The 11840-nt window shown below is 45.2% G+C and overlaps 1 protein-coding gene across 2 annotated transcripts in view; it reads left to right on the forward strand.

Annotated features, from left to right (window-relative positions):
• The window catches only part of TIAM2 (T-cell lymphoma invasion and metastasis 2), a 537146-nt gene that overhangs the window by 426016 nt on the left and 99290 nt on the right, over positions 1–11840 (forward strand). For both annotated transcript variants that reach the window (XM_006882752.1, XM_006882753.1), the window contains 5 exons: positions 2287–2445; positions 6568–6672; positions 6896–6974; positions 9416–9508; positions 10354–10617. In XM_006882752.1, coding sequence (XP_006882814.1) covers positions 2287–2445; positions 6568–6672; positions 6896–6974; positions 9416–9508; positions 10354–10617 — 700 coding nt within the window. The remainder of the gene's footprint in view (positions 1–2286; positions 2446–6567; positions 6673–6895; positions 6975–9415; positions 9509–10353; positions 10618–11840) is intronic.

Below are 11840 nucleotides of genomic sequence, written 5' to 3' on the forward strand. Positions count from 1 at the left end.
GAGGTTTGAATTTGTTCTTCAGTTCCTTGAGCTTAAGATATGCTGAGCAAGTTCGGCCCTTTTGATTTTCTGACTCCAACTCCTTGCACATTTCATTGTAATATTTTGCTTTATCATCCCTTGCTGCCTTTTGAAATCTTCTATTCAACTCTTTAGTATCTTGAATTCTTCCTTGTGCTTTGGCTTCTCTGGTCTCCAGTGCAATTTTCAGAGTATATGATTAGATATTATTTTCATGACTTGATTCCAGAAAAAAAAATGTAAACTGGACTTGGGGGGTGGACACAGGGGATTGTATAACAGTGATAGAATTTTTAATTTTCTTTTCAAAGAGAAGAGTGAACTGGGAAGAGGAGGGGTGGGCAGGGAGGAAATGTGCAACATTGAAGAAATGGGAAGAATATGCTGTAAAAATTTTAAAAGAAAAAAAAAAAGAAGGTCCTGGGAGGCTGGAGGAAGAGGGAACCGTGATTCATGGGGGACCCGGCCCGTCAGGACAGAGTGGGGCCGACCCCGGCTCCCGAGTGCAGCTGCTCCTTCTTTTCCTGCTGGCACTGGGGGTGGGGGTGGGGCTTTTCTGGGGCTCTGATGATCCTGCCAGGAGAACGTGTCAGCGGTGACAGCTTGATGACAGCCCCAGAAGTGCCATCTCAAAGCTGAGCAGCATATTAACTAATGACATGGGAATGTCGATGCCTCCCCCGCTTTTACGAAACCTCCTCTTGTGACTGTCTTTGCTGTATCCACGCTCGTTTCTTTTACTATCCCACGGACTGCCAAGAGGACAAACAGATCTGCCTTAGAGGAAGTGTAGCCAGTGAGCTCCTCCAAGACAAGCAGAGTGAGGCTTCGTCCTCCGTACTTTGAGCCTGTTGTTAGGAAACACCAGTCCTGGGATCATGCTGGGAAAAGTGGAGGGTCAGCAAAGGAGAGGAAGACCCTCCACGAGGTGGACTGACAAGGTGGCCAGAGCTTGGGCTTGAACATGGTGGTCACTGTGAGGACACTGAGGGATTGGGCAGGGTTTCCAGCTGTTGTTCATAGAGTCACTGTGAATCAAAGGCTTTTCGAAATCACATCACAGTAACAACTCTACTGAATTTCTTTGACACCTCTCTTCTTGGTTTTAATATCCTGTTCCTTGGAGAGGGACATCATGCTTGGAAAGGTGGAGGGGCTGTGAAAAAGAAGACCTTCAAGCAGGTGGATTGACACAGTGACTGCAGCACTGGGCTCTGAAGATTGTAAGGGTGACCCAGGATAGGACAGGGTTCACATCTGTTGTTTGTGGGGTCACACGAATCAGACTTCACAACACCTGACAACAACATACAAAGATTGGCTTTCTGGTGGCACTGTAGTTAAAATACTGAATCAGAGCTGACCTATGACACCCTCTGACGTGTTTTCAGAGGCGTAAATTGCACAGGAGGGGACTGCTCGTCCTTCTCCTGCAGAGCATCCGGTGGATTTGAACCCCACACCTTTGGGATTAACAGCACTGGTTCTAACCATGAGGCCGCCAGAGCTCCTGACTCTGAGGGGATTAGGGAGGGCCTGGATGGTCGTGTGGTCCGTACGTGTGGTTCCCCTAAGCCAGGAGCCGTGACTCCCTGGTGGTTCGTACCTATCAGCAGCTCCGAGGAAGAAACCTGGGGGTCTCTTCCTGTGTAATTTACAGACTCCACAAACCCCCTAGAGGACCAGCTATGAGTTGGTTCTTACTCAGTTGCAGTAAGTTTGAGTTTGAGTTTGAAGGGTGGATCTGGAGGGGCTTACCTAGATGGTACATACAATTATGCACTTGACTAGCAGCTGAAAGGTTGGGGGTTCACACCCAGCTGAGATACTTCAGAAGAACTAGCTCGTAATGTGCTTTTGAAAAAACTAACTGAATGGATCGGGTCTAGTCTGTATACATGTGGTCTCCATGGGTGGGGATTTGGTTGGCCACAAACCCCCCAAAAGAGAGGATCAGAGAGAGTCCTCAGACAGATACAGAACTCCGACGAGGTCTAAGAGGCCAAGTGGCAAAACGGATAGAGGGTGAGATGATAAGTGAGCAACCTTTCTCCTCACCCCCCTGGGCCTCAGCCCTGCCCACATGGAAGGAAGGTGGGAACCCCAGATGGGTGAACCCTGAGGGTTCTGGGCGGGCAGAGCTGGGAGGGGAGGGCAAGGGCGCCCCCTGAAAAATGCTGCCTCGTTCAGGGGCCAGCGTCTCGGCTTGCTTCGCTGCTGTATTTGTCAGACCTGACCGCCTTTTCCTCTGGGGTCTGAAAGCAGGTGGATGAATTTCTCAACGGATACGGCTCCCCCAACGACACTCGCCGGGACAGCACGTGGGAGATTCAGACTTACGTTCACTTTCCCGACAGCCACGGAGTCACCGTCACCATCAGGCCGGAGCACAGAGTGGAGGATGTTGTGTCTCTGGCATGTAAGGTAATGGACTTCTGCCCCAAGAGACTGGCATCTTCCGGAGATGCTGTGGGCTAGGTTCCAGATCACCACAGTAAAGAGACTGTCATCATAAAGCATGTCACATGTATTTCTGTGTGTTGTCGAGTCAGAACCAACCCACGGTTTACCCTCTAGCAGTTTTCAGAAACAGTTACCGCATAGGAGGAGATTGGTGTATTTGAACTGTGTACCTTTGGGGTCGCAGCACAGCTTTTTACCACTAGATTCTCAGAGCACCTTTGGTGCATATGAAAGTTAGATTAATACCATTATTGTTGTTGTTATGTGCCATCAAGTCTTTTGTGACTCATAGCGACCCTGTGTACAACAGCCCTAAACCCTGCTCTATCCTGTGTCAGTCGCACTGTCTCTGACACTCCCATCCCGATTACCATCTCTACATGACATGCTTCCATCTCTGAGAAAGTATGAATGCTCTCGGATCATAGCCCCTTGCCTTCATGAAGCACCTTTGCCTGCGACTGTATATCTGATGACCCTACGTACAGCAGCACTGGCTCTCTAATTCTGGCACACCAACAACTCCTGTTGTCTCAGTTACTGTATCAGTCCATCTCATCTGAGGTCTTTCTCTCCTGCACTGTCCCTCCCCTTTTCTGAGCATGATGTCCTTCTCTAAGGACCAGGCTCTCCTGGTCACGTTCCAAAATATATGAGACAGATCTTCAAATCCTCGCCTCCAAGGAGAAATTTGGTTTCACCCCCTTCTAGACACTTGTGTTGTTGACTGCCGTTGAGTTGAGCACGACTTATAGCGACCCTATGAACAAAAGGCCTGAAACCTTTCTATAACTCTCGACATTTATTAAAGTTCATAGAGCTTCCAGAGGCATGTTGTTTAGGAAGTGGCTGCCACTCCTGCTTCCAAACCTCTCTTAAACTGGGAGCTCCACCAAACACTGTCCACCATGGTTAACTGTTACGACACTTGACACCCCAATGGCACAAGATTCGTCATCACAGCAACCTTAGGTTACCTTAGTACAGAATATTGACAGAAGAGTGCTATACTACTTAGAAGAATGTTCCTCCAAAATATAATGACAACCAACTTTACATACAAAGACCTGTTTGTTTTCTTGATGGTCCACAGTATGTTCAAGACTCTTCTCCAGCACCACAGCTCAAAGGCATCGATTCTTCTGTCATCCTTAGTCATTGCCCAGCTCTCTGATGCATAGCAAGTAATTGTGAAGACAATGGCCTGGGCTAGGCACACCTTAGTCCCTAGACTGATATAATTAGTTTTCAGCACTCTGGAGAGGTCCCTGACAGCAGATTTTCCCAATGCAATTTGTCTTCTGATTTTCCAACTGCTGATGTTAAGAGTGTTAATTGTGGAGCTGAGCAAGCTGTAATTGATAACAACTTTAATCTTTTTTCCATCATGGGCCTTACAACTGGCCCAGTAGTGAGAATCTTATATATACGTGTGTGTGTGTGTGTGTGTGTGTGTACACACACACACAGACACATATATTATATTGACACAATTCTACTAGTCTCAACTTTACAATGACATCCCACCTGGACAACTCCATCATTAGTCAGTTCTTTTGTATAAGTTGAATATCTTTTTTTCTTGTCTTCAAAGTTTTTCTTCCAAAATACAGCAGTATTTTGAAGTCACTCTTGGTTATTAAGTTGAGCTGTCATGAGTTTTCCGAGACTGTAGATTACATGGGAGGAGATTTCCCTTCTTTCCACCATTGATGCTGGTGGGTAGCAGGGCCAGCTCCCACTGGACTCGGCAGGCCATCACAGCAGTGAATGTTACTAATGATGAAATTCTCCAAATCAGTCAGACAAAATAGTTGGTCTTAAGGACAGTTTGTAGTAACTCTGGTTTTCAACAGTAAAATGGCAGAAACTTTGAACAAGTTTGATTTAATCCTAAATTGTTTTTCACCGAACTTCTCTAGAGCAAACAACTGATTTTATGCCATTCACAGTTGCTTCGTGGATTGATAGATGACGTCGTTTGATTTGTTATCCAGACTGTGGTTTGATTTGTTATCCAGACTGGGGTTTATTCCCAATCATACCAAGTCTTGGTGAAAGTTAACATCAGCAGCAGCACATCAGCGGTTAGACCACCAGGTGGCATAGGAGAGCTTAGAGAGTTTTCCATCTGCAGAGAAAATGCAGTCAAATGCATGAAATGATGAGCGAGCATGTGGAATCCAGTAATTCCTCACTATGTGTGTGTAATGTAGTATCTGTGGAGAATGTTCAAGTCCTCCCTTGTCACTTAACTTTGAAGTGTTTGGATTTATTTATGGAGATTGTAGTTTTAGGAGCTTAATTTCCTTTTACTCCTTTATGAGGTGTGTTGTTTTTTTTTTCAATCCGGCAAGAATATTGTTAAGTAAAAAATAGCTTGCCTCCAGAAACCTTATGAACTTGGAGAAACGATAAAAGTTATACAAGTGTTCAGGTCATTCATTCATAGGTCACTATGAGTCATCTACGACTTGATGGCACTTAACAACAACAACAACAACAACAACAAGAGAGCTCTGTGGGCCTGATGGACAGAAAGTGATAGACCAAGTCAAAAGTGGACGATTTTAATCTGTGGCTCTCAGGTCTGATTTTAATTGTTTTTGGTCAAACATTCTTCTAAGTGGTATAGCGTTGGTCTGTCCATTTGCTGTACAGAAGTAACTCGTGGTTGCTGTGAGGCTGAACACTGTGACACTGATGTGTTAAATGTGATAATGTTTACCCATGGTGGACAGTGTTTGGTGGAGCTCCCTGATTAAAACAAGCTGTGAAGCAGGAGTGGCATCCACTTCTGAAATGGCTTGCCTCAAGAAACTCTGTGAACTTGGAGAAAGGATGAAAGTTATACAACTGTTCAGGTCCTTCGTCCACAGGGTTGCTAGGAGTCGTTTATGACTCGATGGCACTTAACAGCAACAACAACTAGAATAATGTTGGCCAAGAGTGTCATAAGTGGCGGGTTAAATTGTCTGAGTTGGAGCATTGAATTGTGTTGGTGGAGCACTGACTGTCCCATGGATTGCTGAAAGGACAAACCAGTCTGTCTGGGAGGTAGTACAACTGGGGTGCTTCTTACCGACAAGGATGGCGAAACTCCATCTCACATATTCTGGATATGTTTTCAGGAGGGGTCAGTCCTTGGAAAAAGGCATAACGGGAAAGGTGGAAGGTCAGAGGAAGAGAGGAAGGCCTTCGGCACAGTGGATTAGCAGAGTAACTATAACACGGGCTCAGGCCTCTCAGAGACCATGAAGGATGGAGCAGGACAGAACAGGGTTCAGATCTGCTGTTTGCGGGGTTTCTGTGAGTCACAGTGGACTCGATGGGACCTAACAACCACAAAAACGACAACAGAGGATGACCAGTTGCCGCCACATCATTTAAACCCAATCATAATGACCCCATACGTATCAGAGCAGCGCGGGGCTGGTTTTCAGCAATTACATCACCAGGACTTTCTTCCGAGGCCCTTCTGAGTGAGCTTGAGCCCCGGCTTTGAAGAGTTGTCAGCGGGGCCTGTCATGAGCCATTTTCACCACACGGGGGCTCTCCAGTGAGTGCCCAGACCCGAGGTGCTCTCTCACTCACAATGTGTGCATGAGACAGAGAATCAAGTTCGTAAGGGTGTCTATGTGTGAACACAGTTTTCCTTTTGAAAACACTTTATAGAAGGAAATTCCTCATTCTAGAGTCTGTAGAATGTGAGATGATTCGCAGTGTTACACGCTTCTCCATTTAGGGGGAAAGTGTAAAATCTGGATGCCATCAGTGTGTAAAGAAGTGTCACTTGTGTGGAGGTGGTAGGATATCTGCCCTGGTCGGGAGTGTTGGGTCATCATCTGGGAACATTATGACTCTTGCCTCTAATGACACTCAGCGTGCCATAAAGGAAACCTTTTGAAATTTCTCTCAAGGGAAAGAAAGCGGTGGTTCTCGAGTCCTTAACCACTAAGCCACCTGCACTCCCCAGGCATAGGTTTACGCTCTGAGTATTACACTTAGTATTTCTGATTTTCATGAAGCTGCAGACTTTAGAGAGAGCGTTTAACACCTGAGTAAATGTCCCTTCCTTTACAGATGAGGCAGTTGGAGCCCAGGCACTATGGCCTTCGGATTCGGAGGTTTGTGGACGAGAGCGTTGAGTGCTTTGTGCCCGCGGCGTACGAGTCCATGCAAGATCAGGCAAGTGCACGTTAGCCGCGGAAAAGGAACTGGGGAGACAAGCACGTAACATCTGGGGGTGGGGGGGATCCTCCTTGAATTTGACATCTAGTATGAAAGCAGTCCCTGAAAAATGGTAACTTGATGGTAGTGTTCCTGTGGTGTTATGAAAACAGTGTCAAAGTGATTTTTCAAGACAGCGTACCTCACACCCTCTGATTTTGGTGTCTGCACGTTTTTGCAGGCTTACGATGAAATAGAACTCTTCCCACTTCATGTTTACGAGGTGCAGCTTACGAAGACTGAGAGTGTCTCCGACTTCGGTAAGCATATCTTGCTGAAGAAAAAAACCCGTGGCTGTGGAGTCAGGACCCGCTCATAGCAGACCCTCCAGCAGGTGTTCACAGGCAGTAAATCCCACAGGCTGCCCGTCTTTCCCATGAGGAAGGGTGGGTGGATTTGAACCATTGGAGAGGGGCTGCCTTTAGGTAAGCCGTACAGTGACTGTGTCCCAAGAGCCTACAGAAGTCACTTATGAGAGGGTTGTGTTGGTCAGCTTGACTTCTTTTTTGGTTATTATTTAATTTTTGTCATAGTTGTTGAGATCCAACAATTTATAAATGTGAATTCAAAGACATAGATTGTTGTTGTTGTTATGTGCTGTCTAGTCGTTTGCGACTCATAGCGACCCAATGTACAAAAGCCCAAAACCCTGCTCTATCCTGTGCCAATCGCACTGCCTCTTACACACCCATCCTGATTACTCCAGTCACTGAGTCAATCGACCTCATAGAAGGCCTTCCCCTCCTGTGCTGTCCCTCCACTCTCCCAAGCATGATGTCCATCTCCAAGGACCGGCCTCTCCTTACAACATATCTGAAGTATGTCAGACGAAGCTTCAGATTTTATTTTTATTACATTTTTTTGAGATGTGCAGACTTTTTTTTTTTTTTTTAGTTTCATTTCTGCTTACCCCATATTTGTAGTTAATTTTACAACTCTGGATTCCTCCCACTTCTAGTATCTACAGATTTTGCATTGACTCTTATCAAGTATATTTATATAAACTCTGCCTTCCTATCCAATCACATGTTCTTCTAATCTCCAGTTAGCACTAAAATAAGAAGAAACAGAAAACACTTGAAATATATGTAGAGGCAAAATTTAGATAGTTTATCTGTGATTTGCTGTGCAATTTTCATAGGCTTGATATGTCTTATTTTAGGAGCCCTCGAGTCAACTTCGACTCTTAGCAACCTGTGAACGACAGATCCAGACCTTTCTCTAGCCTGTACCAGCCTCACAATTTTTTAATACTTTCTTTTAAATAATTTTTTATTTGCTTGCATAGATTGATACATCTACATCATGTTTTGCACATGTAGTTTGTGTTTTATATTGCTGTTTGTTATTTTGTGCCGTCGAGTCACCTTTGACCCATAGTGACCCTCTGCACAGCAGCTCTGAAGCCTGCCCTGTCCCATCTCACTGTCTCCAATACATCTACCCCCCATTGCCTCAGTTACTGTATCAATCTGTATCATCTGAGGTCTTCCTCCTCTGCCATGTTCCCCCCACCCTTCTGAGCATGATGCCCTTCTTCAAGGTCCAGTCCCTCCTGACAGCATGCCCAGAATATGTGAGGTGGAGCTTTAGAATCCTAGCCTCCAAGGAGAAACTTGGTTTCACCCTCTCCAAGACAGACCTATTAATTTTCTTGGCTGTCCATGGTATGTTCAAGACTCTTCTCCAGCACCACAACTTGAAGGCATCGATTCTTCCTCCATCATCCTTAGTCATTGTCCAGCTCTCTGATGCATAGCAAGTACAGTCATGCCTATTCATTGCATTTAACTCATGCGCTTTGACCTCTTTGGTCTTCTATATCTTTGACGTTGTAGTGGGCTCTGTGTTGGGCTACTAACCAAGAGGTTGGTAGTTCACATCACAGCCACTCCAAGATGTAACGACAGTCTTCTCCCATTAAGATTTAAAGCATTGGAAGTCTGGGGAAAAGTCATAGGTGGCAGAGAGGAGACGTGAGAGGATGGGATGCACCCCATGTTCTCAAAGAACTCCGGTATTATGGTCAAGACATGGATGCATCCACCCTAGCTGTGCAAACAGAGAGGAGGGGCACTGAATTGAGGAGACGCGTGCAGAACGGATGGGGGTTTGCATGTATCTCTTTTTAGGGCCAACCCTGCATCTTGCTGATTTTCCTATTTTTTTAAAAAAAAATCACCCCCAAAAGCTAGTCCAAACCTCTTGGCCTCAAGGTGATTGTACTTCACGGTGACCCTGTTGGACAGAGCCCCAGGGCTTCAAGACCATGATCTTACAGAGCGGGCTGCCTCTTTGCCTCCTGTGAAGGGGCTGGTGGGTTTGAACCGCTGACTTTTCAGTCAGTAGCCAAACCTAACTGTTGTGCAATCAGGCTTCTTTATGAAGTTTCCACCTCTGTACGTTTAGTTATCAGTATATATTTACAGGATTGAATGAAATTGAATTTATTTCAGTAAATGAATCTGTTGGTCTCAGTTTTTTTTTTTAAATACAGTTGCACATTCATATTTCTCAAACCTTTGGCTCTGAAATCTTCCTCTTTTGCAGTTCTTGCCAGACACTTTCAAAATAGGTGTCATGTCAGTTTTCTCAACATACCGTAATCCACAGACTAGGGGGTCAAGGAAATCCTCCTGCTGGGGGTTGGAGCGCTGAAAGGGCATGATGAACTTGACCTTGACTTTTGTTTCCATTGTAGGCTTTGCAGTGACAGCCCAGGTGGACGACCATCAGCATCTCAGCCGCATATTTATAAGCGATGTTTTGCCGGACAGCTTGGCTTATGGGGAAGGTCAGTGTGGCGGGCAGAGGGGGCCATGCTTGTTTCTTTACTGCTTAAAACTTAGGAATACAGTGTCGCTGGAGAACTTTACTTCTTAGAAATTGGTCTGAACACTTTCCCCTGGTATTGCGAAGAAAGAAAATAAAACAATTTAGTTGAGAATACATATATGTGTGAGTGCAGAGTGCTTGTGTATTATGAGAGAGTGTGTGTGTGTGTGTGTGTGTGTGTGTGTGTGTGTGTGTGTATGCATATGTGGTAGAAAGAGAAAGCCTTACGTGTCTAGAAAAGAGAGATAAAGCATATGTATCTATACACACCCATGTGTATATATGTACATATATACGTGTGTGTGTGTGTGTGTGTGTCTGTGTGTCTGTGTGTGTTTATATGTATCTATGTTTATATTTATAGGGAGCTCTGGTGGCCCTGTGTTAAGAAAGGTGGTTTGAATCCACCAGCTGCCCCGAGGGGGTAAGATGAACAGTATCCACGTGTGATATGCAGCCTCTGAAAGCGTGCTAGAGGGTTATCCGTCTATAAGTCTGTTATGGCTTGATGGCGTATAACATCAGGACAGAGAACAGTGTATAAATACAACAGTCAATTTCAGTGGCTCCTAAATTATTTCCCTTTCAAAGGCCTCTTCTCAGACCAGCCTCCAGAGGACTAACCCTCATCTTGTTATCAGTAGCATCTAAATACTTGAGGTTTGATACTTCCTTCCTTCAAAGAGCATCAGGGGCCCCTAAGAGAGAGTGGCTGGCTCCAGCTTTCTTTCAGATGGAAATATTTCTCCAAGACATCTCCTCTGTTTCCTTTTCGTCTTCCCATTTCCCCTTCCCTGTTCTCAGGACTGAGAAAGGGCAATGAGATCGTCGCCTTAAATGGAGAAGCCGTGGCTGACCTTGACCTGAAGCAGATGGAGGCCCTATTTTCTGAGAAGAGCGTGGAGCTCAAGCTGGTGGCTCAGCCCGTGACCATGAAGGGAAGCCTGGGCACTTCCTGGTCAGACAGTGACCTGCTTGCCACCGACCAGAGGAGCCTGCTGCCCCCTGCTAACCAGTCCCAGCTCCTGGAGGAATTCCTGGATAACTTTAAAAAGGACACGGCAAACGGTGAGACTTCATTCCTCCTTCCTTCTTCTTTTTTTTTTTAATTTTTATTATTTTTGTGTGAGCGTACCGTCAAATCAGATCTGACTGGTACAGGAAGAGATTGTCCCTCCTTCCCCGGCAGAGCATCTGGTGGATTTGAACCATGCGCCTCTGGGATTGTAGTTGCAGTTCCTCCTTCCTTCTTAATGGCTGGGATCAGCAGCGACTATGTTCAGTCTGTGATGGTGCTGATTGCTTGCTTGAGGTTTTCATCTGTTCAGGGAATGTCTTCTCACTTACTAGGAGATGAACAGAGATGCCGACTGGGTAGACGTTAGCTGGATTCCATGTCTTTTCATAATTATAGTCATTTCCTGAGAGTGGAAAATAATTTCCCCCCCCCCAAATCACATTCTTGAAAAGCGCTCTTTGTCAGTTACCCACAGTATTTAGGATTGTGGCTGCTTTGTGACTGAAGGTGAATGAAAAGCCAGCATCTCACTGGTAAACTTTAAACGAAGGTGATTCATTTTAAGTTTTTGTGAAAGCCTAGCAATGAAAAGACATTTTTTTAAAAATTTTTCATTGATTTGCATACAGGATGTGTATGCATTGTGTTTCATTCGTATACATTGTGTTTCACAAGTGGTACATTTATTTTTATCAAAGTAATCTTTTCTGTGAGGAAATCATTTGAAGATGAGAGTTTCTGAACTTCTGTCGTTTGTGTGTATTTCATATATTGCAGTCAATCAGGTAACTTCAAGGCTTCGGCTGATGCTGAAACCTGGAACCTTGTAGGTCTCCCCTGTACCCTGAGAGACAGTGCTACACTGTGTGAGACCAAGTCTAAAATTTTGATGGTGCGATTGTGCCATGTGACATCTGGTTTAAATCGCTGCCTGATGACCGGAAAGGAAGGGACGATGCAGAGGAGACCTTGTTAGGAAAGGCTTAATTACATAGCCAGTCTATTGGCTCATTTTGGAATGAAAAAATCAGACTAAAAGATTTGTAGTTCAATAAGAAACTGCATCTTCCTCCTCTTGGAGGCTTTGCTCAGATTTCACTCACCACTCAGTTGACTTCTGGCCTACAGAAATTGAGGGTCAGGAGGCATAAATCATGTTGGAGCTAATTTGTTTTGTGGTTATGTTAGGGCCTTCACTCAGCTACTCTGGTCCCGAGAATTCCATGTGGTACATGTGTTGTGTCCATTGGCTGGATCCAGTGTTCTCCCCCCC

The sequence above is a fragment of the Elephantulus edwardii genome, unplaced genomic scaffold, assembly GCF_000299155.1.
Source record: "Elephantulus edwardii isolate Elephantulus edwardi_28Jun2011 unplaced genomic scaffold, EleEdw1.0 scaffold00024, whole genome shotgun sequence".
NCBI lineage: Eukaryota > Metazoa > Chordata > Mammalia > Macroscelidea > Macroscelididae > Elephantulus > Elephantulus edwardii.